Source organism: Odontomachus brunneus, unplaced genomic scaffold (genome assembly GCF_010583005.1).
Source record: "Odontomachus brunneus isolate Ranch 3 - 2012 unplaced genomic scaffold, Obru_v1 Obru_scaffold_080, whole genome shotgun sequence".
In the NCBI taxonomy this organism is placed as follows: Eukaryota; Metazoa; Arthropoda; class Insecta; order Hymenoptera; family Formicidae; genus Odontomachus; species Odontomachus brunneus.
Window position 1 is genome coordinate 1,013,967 of NW_022639530.1, and position 17,737 is coordinate 1,031,703.

General features: G+C 38.0%; 1 protein-coding gene across 3 annotated transcripts in view; it reads left to right on the plus strand.

Annotated features, from left to right (window-relative positions):
- Positions 1-17,737, plus strand: part of LOC116847574 (unconventional myosin-XVIIIa-like) — a 79,250-nt gene that overhangs the window by 16,667 nt on the left and 44,846 nt on the right. For 2 of the 3 annotated variants that reach the window (XM_032822688.1, XM_032822689.1), the window contains exons 6-7: positions 16,314-16,502; positions 17,050-17,226. In XM_032822688.1, coding sequence (XP_032678579.1) covers positions 16,314-16,502; positions 17,050-17,226 — 366 coding nt within the window. Of the gene's footprint in view, positions 1-11,107; positions 13,125-16,313; positions 16,503-17,049; positions 17,227-17,737 lie in introns of those variants that run through there. The other variant, XM_032822690.1, reaches the window with a different exon arrangement.

Genomic DNA, 17,737 nt, shown 5'->3' on the forward strand with positions numbered 1-17,737 from the left:
AGAGAGAGAGAGAGAGAGAGAGAGAGAGAGAGAGAGAGAGAGACGGACGGGCGCGGTCCGCGTGCAACGTCCGTAAAGCTCCACTCTCTCACGGTGCGACGTGGCGGCTCGGCCGGCTCGGCTCGTATCGGCTACGTGCACGTAAATGTCAAATTACGTAATTAGAATTGCATGTTACGCGCTACGTAGTAAGTAATTACGGCGTTACCGTCGTAGCACCATTATTATTATGCCCGCGAGGAAGGCACCGGGTACATAACGTGCGATAACATCGCCGATCGCCGGCGGATCCCCGCTGCGTCACGCTGCCGCCGATTGCCTGTCGCAATATGTAGGCCAATAATGCATATTTCTGCCGCGAGCACGCGGCACTCGCGACTCGCAAGAAACGCGAGCTTCCTTTGTCGTCCGGGGAAACAGGCGTCGCCGTTAAGTTCGCCGTCGCTCGTGTCGACAGCTGCTCTTTGGCACGCCGAAGACTGTGCGCATACCGTAAATTGATATGTGACAAGTACGTTTCGTGCAATTTATCCCGAAATCGTCCGGATCGCACGCGAACGCGATATCGCCCATGAGGAGCTCGATCCAACGCGGACGATCATCACTAGGAGCGATGCACTTATGGGTGCAGTCTCAGAATGACATCAGCCCACAAATATCGGGTATTCGATAAAAAAGTGGGTTGCCCACGCGAGAGCAAGCAATCGCTTAACGGCCGGGAGTTTAACGGCCCCTAGCTCGGGCGCGTCTATGACTTTGTAAACTGTTGCCGGCATACCGCGTCGATGAGGCACGTGAACATGCCGCTGATATTCACGCGCGTTGAGTCTCGGCGGTGAAGAAATGTTAATAACAAAAAAAAAAAAAAACAAGAAACATCGTCGTTTAATTTCAGATGGACTTCACCGGGACTTTAATCCGATGACTGATCGCGGAGATATTTCCGAATTGAGTATTCGAGAGGTGTCAAACTGGACACCGGAATCCGTTTAAGCCGCGACACTCCGGAGAAAACGACGAATCGCTTAAACTTTCCATCGACGTCGTGTTATTTCGCAAAAATGTGTAACCACGAACGGCTCCGCCGTGCGCGAATAAATTTGCATGCAGTCGCGATCAGTGGGCAAAAGGCGAAGTCGGTCGCCGCATTCGCGAGAATGCGACGTCGGCGCGGCGCGGCGCGCGGCGGGTATAATTTGAATTTTATGCACGTAATCGCGGTGGCTTGGGACTTCGCGTACATACAAACATACACTTGCGTGCCCCCGCCCTTTTATCTGCCCACGCCGATTCGGGAACGGTGTTAACACGGTTCCCAGAGTCACCGGCTCATAGCGAGGCTCATCTCGATTGCAACAGACGAGAGAGATACCGCGTGCATTACGCCGCGACTATAATCCCTGGCGCCTTTCTGACACCGCGCCTCCAACGATCACTTCCCGATGTCCCCTTTACCCCACGCTGAAAAATCTATCTCTGCCGTGATGTCAGCACACCTCGGCGCGACGATTTTTGTTGCCTGCGCAGCTTGCGATGCTTTCCAGAGAATTGCGAATAGTTTACCTAATATATTCGATTGATCTATATCATGCAATTTTTTCCAAAAAATTGTATTTTTTGTTAAATAATTTTAATAATAATTTTAATAATAATTTTAATAATAATAATTTAATAATAATTTAATAATAATTTAATAATAATTTTAATAGTAATTTTAATAATAATTTTAATCATTACTATGTGCATTCATTAATATATGAATAGTTTACCTAATGTATTCGATTGATCTATATCATGCAGTTTTTTCCAAAAAATTGTATTTTTTGTTAAATAATTTTAATAATAATTTTAATAATAATTTTAATAATAATAATTTAATAATAATTTAATAATAATTTAATAATAATTTTAATAGTAATTTTAATAATAATTTTAATCATTACTATGTGCATTCATTAATATATGAATAGTTTACCTAATGTATTCGATTGATCTATATCATGCAGTTTTTTCCAAAAAATTGTATTTTTTGTTAAATAATTTTAATAATAATTTTAATAATAATTTTAATAATAATAATTTAATAATAATTTAATAATAATTTTAATAGTAATTTTAATAATAATTTTAATCATTAATATATGCATTCTGTTCGACAATCTTTTGCCATCTTCCACGTAATTTCATAATTGTTTTCTTGTAAAATTCGTGTGCTTTTCCCGCGGAGTAACGTTCCAGAGAATAATAATCTTCCAGAGAACCGAAGTTTATACCGTCAAGGGAGTTCTATAATAAGCGAAACAGATGGTAATCAAACAGGACAAGATCGGATAAATATGGTGTGGATGAGACAAAACATCCTAGCTAAACTCTAATAATTTTTACGGAATTAAAAAGACGTAATGCATCGGAAAAATTCATTACTGCCTTCAATTTTCAAATCGCAACAACGACAACATTATCATTTACACCACAAAATATACTCTGAAATGTCAACTATCAAAGCATGTACAAAGATGGCCAACTCTATGGAACTATCCTCCTAATCTCCATATAGCACAAATGTTCAAAATACATCCTAGAAACGTTCCAGGGATGTGTGATATCTCTGGGACATCTCTAGGATGTATTTTGGACATTTGCGCTATATTAATATCAACATACTAATTAAATAAAAATCCACACAAACTTATGGAACAACCTAATATATATTATATGATAAACCACGCAGTTATTGGCATTGAACTTAATCTTTGACATTCTGAAGAATCTGGTTTTTCTTACGACCAACAACATCTGTTTTACTTGCAAAAATCTCTTTTAGAATTATAAAGTGCATGCAAGAAGCTTAAAATAGTTATAATAATATCATAAAATGAGTTTCGTGGGAACTCATGGAAACCAGAACCACGTACACGGTGAAAGATTATCCAATTGCGCATGCAATTAGGAAAAGTTGACCATTTGAAAGCTGAGATATTGTAACTAAATATCTATAATTTGATATCTTTTATACGTATTCTTCGAAGTCAGCGTACTATTCTTAATTTTTGTTTTTAATATCTTTTAAACTATATCTAGGATAGAAAACTACTATGATAATAAAAATTAATATATACACATTGTACATACATTTCAGAATTATTTGCCACTTTATTTTAAAAATACAACGATATAAAGTTTGTAATTTTTAGTAATATTCAAAATACATATACATATATTTAAATACTTGTATACCTATTTTTATCTGTGCTTCTCTTTATAAAATCAACTAATACATAAATAAAAAATGCATAAAACACTAATAAAAAAATATATCACTATCAATTCATTCTCTATCTAGGATGGATTGATAGTATCATATCGACGGAACCATAACTTTGTTAATATAAAAAAATTTGGGGAGAACCCAAAAGTGTGGGTATAATTAAATACACTGAGCCCCTTCAAGGGTTAATTGCTAATTACGTGAAAAACCATGTCTTCTAGAATACCAATGATTAATGTCATTGTGTCATATGTAATGTATGATATGTAATGACAAACGTCGATTAAACCTTAATCTGAGTTTAAACTTTATTTCGACAAGACTTAAATTAAGATAAGTTCAGACAAAAACTTGGGTTAAAGTTTTAACGCCATTAGTAGAAATAGGCTATGTAATGGGATAAAGAGAATGCCAATAATTGTGCCGGTTTACCCTCTACACAGTGTTTCATTTGTAGCACACACTACGAAAAGAAATATGTTTTCCGTGCGATTCTCGACGGGTAATTTGTATCTTCCAATATAATTACTTGGAATAGAGAATTATATGCGAGGGGATAAGTTCGTGCGCGCTCGATCGACGGTGCGAGACCTCTTATCAAAGGTTCTGGAAACCGGTAAATCATGTCGCTCACGCTTTTAGAAATCGGAGCAATCATATCGTGAATAGATGTTTAGATGCAACGGGTATGTACGGATTCGACGCGAGTCGCCTCGTACTTGTTTCCAATCGGATCAAGAGGCTTAGGCACGCGGCATGTAAGCGTGTTATTCGCCGTTGTGCAGAGTACGCGTGTGCTCTGTGTATTATGGATTTACAACTCGCGTCTGCCGCACCAGTCAATCCGGTCTGTCCGTCAACGTCATGAATCATCGACATCAAATTATCCCCTTGCGCACGACATTCGATTTTCACTCGAATTCGAGCGCCTCGTCGAAGGACCTCATCGCGGTCCTTTTCCGAATCCGATCTGGTTAACTGATCGCCTGAGCGACGCCATTTCGCACCCCAAAACTTTTGACGTTCAACGATCAGTCACACCTACAATCTGCAGTCTTTCCAGCCCTAAGTTCGTCACGAACTTTAGAAATTTCGTATCCTTCACTCGATTGACTATATCCTTCTCAAATCTACCACCTACGACTCCACTCTGTGGTCGCAACCACGCCTACGCCGATCGTTACAACGCGCAAGGTCGGTTTAGCAATTCGCGCAGCGTGAGCGAGTAAACGACTTGCGTTCTCCATTTCTTTCTTTCTCCTCCTTCCAATAACTTGGAGCGACCTCGAACGACCTTCCATCGTGAATTTTACTAAGTGCTCTCGATAGTTTCTCCGTCGACGAGCGCGACCGAAAACGCGCCAGTTTCCATGAACGCTACACCTACACGAGGGAAAGTATTGTAGTAAAAATCAGGGTTGGGCGTTTATATGTAAGGTAAAGATACCAATTCCCGGACAACCTAATTCTGGACACTCTTATTTTATTTTAGTTTTTAAAAATACAAATATATTTAAACTTTTAATATAAAAAACATATTTACATACTCAATACTTGTATATATATTTTATGTTGAAAGTTTAAATATTTGTATCTAAAGACCAAAACAAAAAGAATGACCAGGATTAGATACATGTCCAGGCATTTTATTTTAAATCGCGATACTTCACTTCTACGTGTGAACAATGCAAACTATATAAACGTCATATTAATACGTATGAGATGTCGTCTATGTAGGCAATGAGTAATCTGTGACTGTTTGTTTGAAGAACGTACAGCTTGCTTAAGAATTAATTAAGAAAATTTCTATTTCTATTTCACCTTCATAATCCTGACATAAATTCACGAATGTTGTTTCCTAAACAAGTTATTACTGAATTATCTAGTGACATTCTTACCTTCAGAATAAGACTTGCCAACTTGTCGCATAAAACATGAGATGAAAATTTCATGCAAATCTAAACATACTTTACATTCCTAATTAATACCCAAAACAAATGCTATAATTGTCTCTTAATTTTAATTATACTTTTATATAGATTTTAATACAATGTACAATATTGTACGTAATTTATATTGTCTACATGAAAAAAGACCGTGTATATGTACATCTACGTAGACAACACGTAAATAATCCGCGTAGATATAATTTTGAGATCTACAGTCCAACCTTGGTAAAAATTACAAAAGTTACAACAAAATTTGTTATAAAGTCCGACCACACACAAAATTGTGACCGAAATTATTATATATTTATTTAAAAGTGTTGTGATTTCGTAGTAGAAGCGAAGCGTCAGAAACGGATAGAAACGGGTCGAAGTACACGGAGAAAATATTGCAAGTAGCAAAAATTGCGTTAGAATTATATTTCTTTTTATAATGATTTTTGTGAAACTCTTTTATATGTGACTTCTTCTTATCCTGCGCTACTGACCAACTGGGCCAGGCAAGACTGTGCGCATTTGAGTTCCCTATAAAATCATTTTAATTACTTAAATATTTTTAACATCGCATACTCGGTAAATTATCAAATTTACTATTTCTACAGTAATGTGTACTACAATTTCAGTATAATACTAATATTTCAGTATTTTGTACTATACAAATATGCAGCAAAATACAAACATGCAGCAACATCGCTATCTTGCCTGGCCCAGTTGGTCTGTAGCGCAGGATAAGAAGAGGTCACATATAAAAGAGTTTCACAAAAATCATTATAAAAAGAAATATAATTCTAGCGCAATTTTTGCTACAATATTTTCTCCGTGTACTCCGACCCGTTTTTATCCGTTTCTGACGCTTCGCTTCTACTACGAAATGGGAGATTCATTAAAGCTCAAATCGCCCATTATTATCCTATCTCGCAGCGATGACACGGGCGATAACGCAATAATCGTTACGTCGAAGGGTAATTAGCGGAATCCAATTGGTTCGGGGCGGACGAATTTCGACGCGCCGAGAGTTACTTCGCCTTTCATTTGTCGCATGTGTAATAGCCACTCTGCGCTAGGGATCCGGCCGTTTCAACCTACACTTTAATTCCAGCACTGTTCCACCTTCTCCCCGTACCTATACCTATGTACTTATACCTATGTCGTCGTTCCGTTCTCTGGCACGGCGTAAAAAAGCGCATAGCACGAGTGACTCCGCGGAACAATGTAGCCGTGAAGTCTGGTCAGCGTGTATACCGTGAGAAACGCCGCTCGATCGGCAGCTACTTAATAGAAAACTTTTGTAGCGAATCGTACGCATCGGCGACCGCCGAGGCTGGCATGTACCACAGCTACGCAAAGAAAATCGATTCCGATTATTGACGACCGATAATTAAACTCGGACGTTAAACTAATCAACTCCAGCTGCACGTACTGCAAGCTTCTTAATTTTGCAAAGTTTAGGGCTAATTGTGCGCTCTGGCACTAAAATTAAAAACAGTATTCATAAAAAGTATAGTTAATTGGTTTGAGAAGTCTCTAATTAATAACCGTAATGACGTCGTAATTATGTCACCTTACGCGATGTCTCATCGCAAGCTGTACTTTTGTCATTGTATTGATAATCTTAGTTCTAATTATAAACATATGTACACTGAGTTGCTGAACGATTTGTACATTTCTCTCGAACGGTGTTGCAACACTTCAAGTTATCAGAATTGAAGCAACTGTCAACGTGTATGCGCAATAATTAGTTATAGCAGAAGTCGAAGTGGCTGTTGGGAAGATTGGGGCTAAATGTCCTATATTTCAGAATTTTTAAGTTATTGTTTTTCAGACAATTGATTATTGTAACTAACTATACGGACATGATAAAGGTAACCTTGTTTTGCAACAACCAAAATACAAACATGTAACAATGTTGCCATTTTGCCCTCATACCGAATTCAGTTGGCCAATAACGCAAAGTAAGAAGAGATTATTAAATTAAATATATATCCTGATTAATAGTACCGAGGTTTCCTGCTGATCCTTAATTTACCAACTTTACCTCGACTGTCCATATGCTCGATTTATTTCATGAATGAAAATTACTTTTGTTATCTAAAACAGTATATCATATATTTTCAAGAAACTTCATTTTAGCTAATAATACGTCGCTTAACTTTATTCATTCATAGAGAATATTAATACAAAATTTCGAAAAGCTAAAAAAATTACTTTATTACCATTTAAATCAATATGTTTCATTTTTTTAACTGTAATATTGTTCTGATTTTAATCAGAGAAAAAATATCTATATTCTAAAAGAACCGTTTTGGGATTTTGTATTCGCTGCTCCTCTCAAGATAAATGCTAAAAAAGCACATAAATGACATACTTCTGAGATCATTTAGACCTAATTTCCCCGAATATAATATGTGTGAAATTGCAAGAAAGAATTTTAATTTAAGAGAATGTTGTATTTTGAGATGTAATTATATATTTATATAACCAATTACTGCGTATATATATACATGTCAGTAGTGTTTCTCAATTCTAATAAGTTGAAGCTTTGCAATTTCATTCGATAAAAGATGTGCATATTGTTTTGCAACCGAGCGTGTGAATAACGGTTTAAACACAATGAAGTTGGGAACTCTCTCTCACCAAACTGTCAAAATTGAGCCATTATTGTTTAAGTGCAGGTGTGAATGAATGAATAAGTGAGTGAGTGAGTGTGTATATATGTGTATAATGGGTTTGCTGTAATCATATTATTAATTTATTATTATAAATTATTATTAGTATCATTATTATTTTTTGACGCTCCTAATTATATTAATTATGTTATTATTACGTAAGTATATATATACATGTCAGTAGTGTTTCTCAATTCTAATAAGTTGAAGCTTTGCAATTTCATTCGATAAAAGATGTGCATATTGTTTTGCAACCGAGCGTGTGAATAACGGTTTAAACACAATGAAGTTGGGAACTCTCTCTCACCAAACTGTCAAAATTGAGCCATTATTGTTTAAGTGCAGGTGTGAATGAATGAATAAGTGAGTGAGTGAGTGTGTATATATGTGTATAATGGGTTTGCTGTAATCATATTATTAATTTATTATTATAAATTATTATTAGTATCATTATTATTATTTGATACTCCTAATTATATTAATTATGTTACTATTACGTAAGTATATATATACATGTCAGTAGTGTTTCTCAATTCTGATAAGTTGAAGCTTTGCAATTTCATTCGATAAAAGATATGCATATTGTTTTGCAACCGAGCGTGTGAATAACGGTTTAAACACAATGAAGTTGGGAACTCTCTCTCACCAAACTGTCAAAATTGAGCCATTATTGTTTAAGTGCAGGTGTGAATGAATGAATAAGTGAGTGAGTGAGTGTGTATATATGTGTATAATGGGTTTGCTGTAATCATATTATTAATTTATTATTATAAATTATTATTAGTATCATTATTATTTTTTGATGCTCCTAATTATATTAATTATGTTACTATTACGTAAGTCTATCGATAATGACTCTCGATTTTGACAGTTTAGTAGAACTTCCAAATTTATTGTGCCTAAACCTACTATATATACATATAAATACGAAATATGAGTTGTTAATTTTAAATCTTTTATCACTGTCATCATATCACTTGGTAACTATGTCATGAATCATTCCACGGCGATTACGAAGGATTAAGAAGAGATTGACAGAGCCGACCCGAATCATTGCGCTTTTACATATCGCTCTTCCTTTTAGGAGCCGACCTCAGATCGTGCTATATGTAAATTCATTTATCCGCTTCTAATTCGTTACCCGAGCCGTCCCACGCCTCACGCGGACAAAACGTCACGGAGAAATTGTCGTGTAGCAATCCACCTACGTTACGATCGATTTGTTTCTCGTCTCTGCATTGAATACACAACATTCATTGTCGAACAATGACAACGGTGCGCATCGCCAGTTCAGCATAATTCGAAACCCAGAGCACCTCTTCTCGTTTTGAAAACTAATCGCTTTGATTATCCGGTCGAACGCCTCGCATCCTTGAACAGTGTATCGCCTCCACTTTCAAGATAGCTGACTCGACTTGCGAGAGACTTCGCAAGGATAATTCAGCCATTAAGAGCGAGAAAAACGACAGCAGAATTATCTTATCAATTACGGCTACCACGGCCAGCGCCTCATCATACCAATGCGATCAGAATCGCATATCATTAATACGCGAAAACGAATGATCGAGCGCGTCCGAATGATTTCTCGCATTCTGGCCGACACACGCCGCGGCGGAAATATTCGAAGCGCAAGCAGCTAAACACCGGCTCTCCTCGCCGTTATATTACGTACCGGTACAGACGCATGTTTGTGGCAATGTCCGTCGGGGAACTTGCTTTGGTTAGACGCAATCTCGCGTGTTACGAGTTTCTTAAAATAGCAGCACGCTCCCTCGAATCTTCACGAATGCGCTTCTCTCAGCACGTGCGGTGCACGCACTACCGTCGTCCGAACGTATCGCACGTGACCAGTCTGCGAATGTTTTCGTCAAGTTTAGGAGATCGATTTTCTTGTAGTGTTTTCGCAATCGCGTACAATATGAAGTTATTGCATTCAGTAGCTTCGAGTGTATGACACTTGGATATTTAAAGGGAGCTTCTAGTTTAGATAAAACCGAAAAATAGGAGATTTCTACGAATTTTTTTCAAAGAAATAAATAAATATATCAATATAAGGTATCGATTATATTGTTTATTATTGTTTTAAATATAAAAAAGTTTTTTTTAAGTTTAAATTCCGTTTTTCTATACTGAGCGTGGTGTTGCCAAATGTCTGTAACTGATAGACAACATTGCAATTTGTGTAATAATCAGAAATAAATGAGATCAGAAAATTTGAAAGCTGTAATAAATTTGCTGAAAGATAAACTCAAATCCACTGGAAAATTTCCAAAATTTTTCTTAGGACACTAAATAAAAAAGGAAGAGAAGAGAAAAATTACTTGTAACTTCGAAGTAGCGTCATTTTACTAAAAGTCGAGTTTATGCATATAACAAAAGTTTATCCTCTAGCAAATTTAATACAGTTGTTAGATTTTCAGGTCCCATCTGTCTCAGAATGTTATAACACGAGTTATAATGTTGTCCATCAATTAAAGACGTCCAGCAACATACGCGTTCAGCACAAATAGCTTAAATGAAATTTCAATTCTTTTATAATTCTTTTATACTTAATTCTTTTACAATTCTTTTATACTTAAAGCAATACTTAATAGTATTGTCAAAATCTGGTATTGCTATTTTTATCTATTTTTTTTTAAAAAAGATTCATAGAAATCTTCTATTTTTTGGCTATCTAAACCAGAACCTCCTCTAAAAAAGTCAGAGTCTCCAGAACCTCCTCTAAAAAAGAAAAAAATGAGACTAAACTGATAGTCAACTCGACTAACTCATTCTTTTTCCAACTTTGCCATATTCCTTCTGCGAAGGTCTATTTATAAACATTTCTGTGTCGCCCATTTCAGTTTCCTTCATTTCTCGCGCGAAGCTTTCGAGAGCGCGGGAGCAACGCGATAAATGATAGCTTGAAGCAAATGATTGAGTCAAGTATTTCTCGGAAACGGCTCTTAGCCACTCACATAGTATTCGCGTAGCCTTCCATAGGTGGAGTACTACGGCCTCTAAAAGCAAGCTCGTAGACTATTTGACTTCAGATGCATCGAAATCGTAGTACACCTTTGGCTTACATAAGCTGCGCGCGCATGTACATGTGTGTGTGTGTATGTGGAAGAAGTGAGTGTTATAAAATTAGTATTCAAAAGAACATCGAACGGTATATCATTCAGCCGGTATATACACCCGCACACGCAGAATCCTAGCTTCAGGTAAGACTTCGCGTTTAAGGCGGAAACGGCGCGGATTATAGACCTCTCTTATTCTCTCTTGGAACGTCTCGAAAATAGCGTTAAAAGAGAGTTACGTCACGACAAACGTCCAGTTAGCATGTCCAAATCTGGTTTATTACCGGGGTCATACGATTGGACGAATCTTCGCAAAAACCACACCTAACCACGAGAATTTGCTCGCGATCGCCACGGAAACGAATCGGCCTACTGACTGAGTGTTTGCTGTCCGTACAAATCGCAGAGGAAGAGAATGAGGATGTCGCGAGCCGTGTAACCGAACGAATGAACGAACGAACGTATATACGCATAGCCTACCGATCGGGACAGAGAGGGGACACCTGCGCGATGAAGCGAGCGACGAGGACGGAGACATGCGGAGCGAGCGGGAGAATTACGTTTCATGATGGAGAAAGAACTCTGGGCGGCTCGTGGGCACACGCCTCTCTCGTTCTCCTCGGCGACCTGTCTCTGTCTCGGAGCACAAGCGTTGCTTCAGTCGAGACTCGGGAGACGCGTGATGCTCCTCGTGATCGAGTCCTGCCCTCGTGACCGCCGTCCCGGGCCATGAGAGGAACTCACGGAGGAAGTCGCGTCTCGGTTCTCGCGGATGCGAGCCGCACGCTGAAACGCTTCGTGAAAATTACGAGGAACACACCGGCGACAAATTAATTGGCAGCGCGATGACGTTCGTGTCTTAATCGATTGGGAGTGCGCTCGACGGATTGGCACGATCGAGTTTGAAAGTAATGATCGACAAAGTGTCGCTGGATAATCGTTTCCTCGACGGATTCGACCTGAAAATCGCGTGTGTGAACCAAGTGATCGGTGTTCCTCCACGGGGAATGATAAATGCGTATCCAAAGAGTAGCTCTTCGCTTCTACCTGCCGACCGCTTTTAACCTTAGGAAGATTCGAGCGACAGGAGAACGAAGATTTGCAAAAGTTACGCGAATGTAGACTTGAGGAATTCTGCTCGAGCAAATTAACTAGCAGTTAATCAAAAGAGAGGAGTTCACTGGATCTCAGTGACACTTGTGTGGGAACAGCAGTAACGTGAAATTCGGAAGTTTCTCCGAAGGATCCAAAGACGTTGAAGATGCCGCGGAGCAAGGACGAGGTCGACAAGGTGTCGCTTAGTGCGCATCGTCTCCTTCACAGGTCGTGCAGAGGCAAAGCACATGGCAGCGGGATAGCTAAGCAAAATAATTGTCGAATCGCGTGCTCCTTGTCCTCGCGAAAGTCCTCGAGATCGCCAGTGCGGGATCTCGCGAAGCAGCAGGAGTCCTGTGTCTCAAGCAACGCCGTTCCCGGCAGACTCGACAGGAAGCACAGCAGAAATAGCACGAGCTCGTGGGAATGCAGCGACAGCGACAGCATGCATTCGTCCGAGATCGGGCAGAATGGTTGCCCGGTTACCGCGGAGAATCGATCACTGTCTATCAGCTCGAGTCGCAGCTTCGCGGATCGAATGAGAAGCGATGCCAAAGAGAAAATCAAAAGATCTCATGGAGGTAATTACTGCTCGCCTTTGCTGCGAGGCAGCAAGAAGGAGAGTTGGGCGGACACTCTGCGTGTGGGTTGCATCGACGACAGGATCAAACGGATGGAAGCGGGTTGGGATGACAGCAACGTCATCAGGACACCGAAGGAACGGAAGTGGCACCGAATCACGGCGGAGATAGAGCAGAGAATACCGAATCCAGACAATGGACTACGTATGTTCAACGGCTTCAAGAATGGTTGGGCCGGTAACACGAAGAAGATGTCGAAGAGGAGTCGCACGTGTCATCAGAGATGTTCGAAACCGATTCAGGATATCATCGAGTGGGAAGTATTGGTCGAGCTGGCTCTGGCTAGGAAGATAAGGCGGAAAATACGAGGCGAGGGAAAGACGAACGAGTCGGGTGTAATGGAGAGTGTGAAAGGTGGCGAGGAAAGTGGCCGTGTGAAGGACGAGGGAGAGTGCATGAAGCACCTCGAGGTCCTTCTGGAAAATAGAGTGCCGCCGCAGACCGATGAGGTACGTTTCGCAAAGGATTCAGAGTTGGTCGGAAATCTCGTGTTCAGGCTGCTGCCGGAGTCGACCAGTCACTCGCGAGACATCATTTCCGTTGCAATGGGAAATAATTGTCGAGTCGGAAATAACAAACGCGATCGTCTAAAGCGACATCCAAAAGAGGAACTATAGTTGGAAGATATTATTTCCTGTAATTTCACATTCAAAGAGAATACTTACTGAAAGAGTATCTCTCTTCTAATGAACTGGACTATTAGGAAATCTACTGGATATTAATCAAACTTCTTTTTCCTTTCGTATCAAGAGGAATGTGTTTACTTGAAGCAGAATACCCTCTTATATATGACAAGATATGAGACGCGATACATATACATACACAAGGCTTGTACTATAGAAAAAAAAAATGAAATTCTTCAACTATAATCATTTAAGACCAAGTGTACATAATTATGTGCTTTTTAAGTTTTTCTAAAATTTTTTATATTGCCAATGTAATGATCGTCGACATAATATTATCAATCTATCCTGGATAAAGCTATATTATTCGTCTTAATTCATGAAACAGTAACTTTCCTGCTGAAGAAACAAATATCGCGATTATAAATAGAACAGAATCGTCGACGCTCGAAATTGTATAAACCTTTCTCATGAGAAAAAGTAAACAAATTTTATTTTTTCAATTTCAAGTTATCAATGTCATCCTAAAGTATAAGATTAGTGTTTTATATTGTTATGTTTATAAAATATATTTTTTAAATTAAATTTATAACACATAATTATGAAAAAAAATATATATATATATTTTTTTTTCATAATTATGTGTTATAAGATTTAATTTTAAAAATATATTTTATAAACATAACAATATAAAACACTAATATTATACTTTAGGATGACATCGATATATATATATATATATATATATATATATATAAATCGTACTCCTTGACAGTCAATTTTGTTTTGAGCACAAAACTCTTTTTACACATTAGGAGCGTCAATTATTTTGTAATAAAAAAAATTTTATTCACAAGTAAGATCGATAATTGGGCTTTAAAAAGTTAAGAGTATTGCTAGATTTGAGGCTTTAAGAGTATTGTGCTTAGAATATATCCCTTTTAGAAGAATCCTCTTGAAACAATACAAAAAAATAAAATCCTCTTCAGGATTCGGAAGATTCCGCCAAGGACGAGTTTATATTTTTTCGAGTAAATAAAAAATATATTTGCTTGTACTGAGCTATATCAATCTCTAGGCAAAGCAGATAAAGATGTTCTGTGTAATTTCGCGACGCTCACCGTACAGATCTCGAAGGTAATGTGTACCTGTAGAGAATCCAGGAAATTTCAGGCAAATTGTCGTCGCGTGAGAGCGCATGAAACTCGTTTAAAGGGCAAACTCGTAATAATCGAACAATCCTCTCGTTTAGGCCATCGAGAGAGCGGCGTTTGGCGCGCTTACTCGCGAAACAATGGCGCGTTGTACGCTACCAATGAGCCCTAAGTCCTGATACATGGTAATTTATTACCAGGAAACTCACTGTCTGTCGTCCTTACTCGGTGGGACCGCACGAGTCACCGTGCCGCAGTTGCTCGATGCGGAAATCGATACGCGAGAACTCGCAGCTGCACGGTGATTCACTGGTTTAAGAGGAACGAGTGCGGAATACATTTAGCGCGCTTTCGTTCGTGCAGATTTAATAACACGCCGATAAACCGTGTACTACGAGCTGCGAACTTCAAACGATCATGTGGTCGTGATCGATATCTCTCATAATTATAAATAATTAATAATACGACTCACCACGATTTCAGTGACGAGATCATTGATATTGTCATTTATATCCTATCCCGACATACAGGTTTTACGATACCAGTAACATATCGATAAAATGCTCATTTCTTATTCCACTGAGATAATAATCCTACCATCCTTAAGAGGGACAGAAGGATACGAATGAGGGAAGGTAAAAATAGAAAAGATCAAATGAATACCATTTAGATGTTAATGAGTAGCCGCTTAATGATACGCGAATGTTCGTCTGGAGTCGTAACGCGTCGCAGCCACGTAATATAAAATGTTTCATAACGATCCATCGACTGACTGCCATCAGCAGTGATGCTCGAGGACATTGCCGATTCAATTTTATATCACGTAGATACGCGCCGTATCTCGCTAGATCGTGTAGTAGGCGCCACGGTGTCGTTTTTCATACGGAATATGCGAGTGGAGAATCGAAGTTATAGGGATCTTCGATGACAGAACACTTCGGACTCCATAGTGGATTCAATTGAGCTTATATGATTACGAATGCACGCCGCGAATAATTCGATTAATGCGCCTCGTTGCGCATCTTATTCCCTTTTCTTTTGACAAAATTAATTGTCTCATCTGAATCGAAATTCTTACTTTCGATTTCAATATTCCATTTAACATCTTTGATACTCTGAGGTCTTTATCAACCTCTTGTGATTCTATCTTAATCTACTAGCTTGGCTAAGATCCTCTTTTGAACCTGCAAGTGACATTTTGTGCGTTTTCTGCCATTTAGAGGCACTACGTAGGACTTCAGTTTTCATATGTATTAAACATATATTCACTCTTCAGAATGTACAGATGTTAGAAAGTTCAAATCAAAAGTATAGCTAAAATATCGACTCGAGTTGTTCTTGACATTCAAATATCTGAATTTATTATATTCCGTAATAATTTTTCGAATCGAAATTTTACTTCTACCTTCAAGCTGCACTCCATTTAACTCCACTTACTTTGATATTTTGCAATACATAATCTTTTTTTATTCTATTTAACCTGCCAACTTTGCCAAAAGGACCTCCTTGAAATCTATAAGTGGTATTTTATGCGTTTTCTACTATTTAGAGACGTCAAGTAGAACTTCATTTTCTATATGTATTAAACATACGGTCTTTCAAAATATATAGATAGACAGATGTTAAAAAGTTCAAGTCGAAAGTTGGGCTAAAATGTCAACTCGGATGAACTAGTTATCTTTTTGTTTTAATTGAGATGTACGATTTGATTTGAAAATTAGTCATTCCATCCTTGTCGGAGCAAGGTCGAATCCTAAGTCAATGAGAGGCATTCTTCCATCATCTCTTACGCTTTCATTAAAACGCATTAGTCAATTCGTCCGCATGTACCGATTATCCGTTTATATGTGGTATTACATAGGCGCGATCAGAGGAACATCTGGCGCAAGAGCAAGCATGGTTGACTTCCGAGAAGATCTGGTTATTGCACCGCGGAGGCTTCACTCCCGCCACGAGGTGCGGTTCCGCCGATCCCGACACCGGAAAGTTAAGGATCCGATTGACTACATCTGGGGAGGAATTGCTCGTGGACGAAGAAGATGTCGAGAAGGTATTATAGTTACTCGTCATAATTAATGATTAATAACTTGAATAGTCGCATGTTAATCATGTTAATCATGTTTCCCATCCGATAATGTTCTCGGTTACCAACGTCGATTAAGATTAACCTGTCTTTAAGCAAAGGCTTAAACTCAGATTGCCAACTATTCGGGCATTGGGGAGTGCCTCTGTGTAATGCAATTTGAGTGGTAACAATCTTTTATTGCGTTTGATGGGATTCTGAAGGATGATTAAATTGATCCAAGCGTTATACTAATTGTGATGTTTGCGTTTATTTATTAAACAATATTCCATTGATAATAGTGAGGAAAATCTAAACGTAGGATTGAAACGTTTGTTTTAATTGATTTTTTACCTAGTAAAAATCATTTTCTTTCTTACACACTAATACTTTGTGTTTGGTTCCTCTTGATCCTGTATTATTTTTTGCTTAAATTCAGGTTAAAATTTAACTTAAGGACGTTAGTGGAGCCGAGCCCAAAGTAATTAATTACATGATTAATTCGACTGCACCTCAATTGTCTTTATGTCTTCAGGCCAACCCACCCCAATTCGACAAGGCTGAGGAACTCTCCCAGTTACGATTCCTCAATGAATCGTCCGTTCTCCATACGTTGCGGCAACGTTACGCCAGTAACTTAATACACACGTACGCGGGAGATAGCATGATCGTTATCAATCCGGTTGCACCATTGGCAATTTATTCGGAAAAGGCAAGCCGGTTCTTGAGAGTTTACTTGAATTTTATGTATATAGTGTGTTTTACTCTCGATATAAGAGAATTTATTTTATAGTAAATTGAGAAGTTTCGACATCACTATGCAGAGCACTGTTTGAAATAATTTTTTACTTTACCCACTTACTTTACCCACACTTATGTTTTCTGTAATGTTGCTAATTGTAGTTAATGATATAATAAATTGTTACATTTATACATATGTGTACACAAGGTGTTTAAAAAAATAGTAATACTTATATGGAAATAACTTTTTTAAATAAATAGGATTGAGAGAGAGAGTGAGAGAGAGAGAGAGAGATTTTTTTTTCTGATTGAACAAATTCTCCATGTAAATGTTAACATTTTTTTAAGTGCCTTATACACTTATATTTAATACTATTAAATATATATAAATTATATATAAAAATATAAAAAATATATATATTATATATATATATATATAATATATATATATATATATATATATATATATATATATATATATA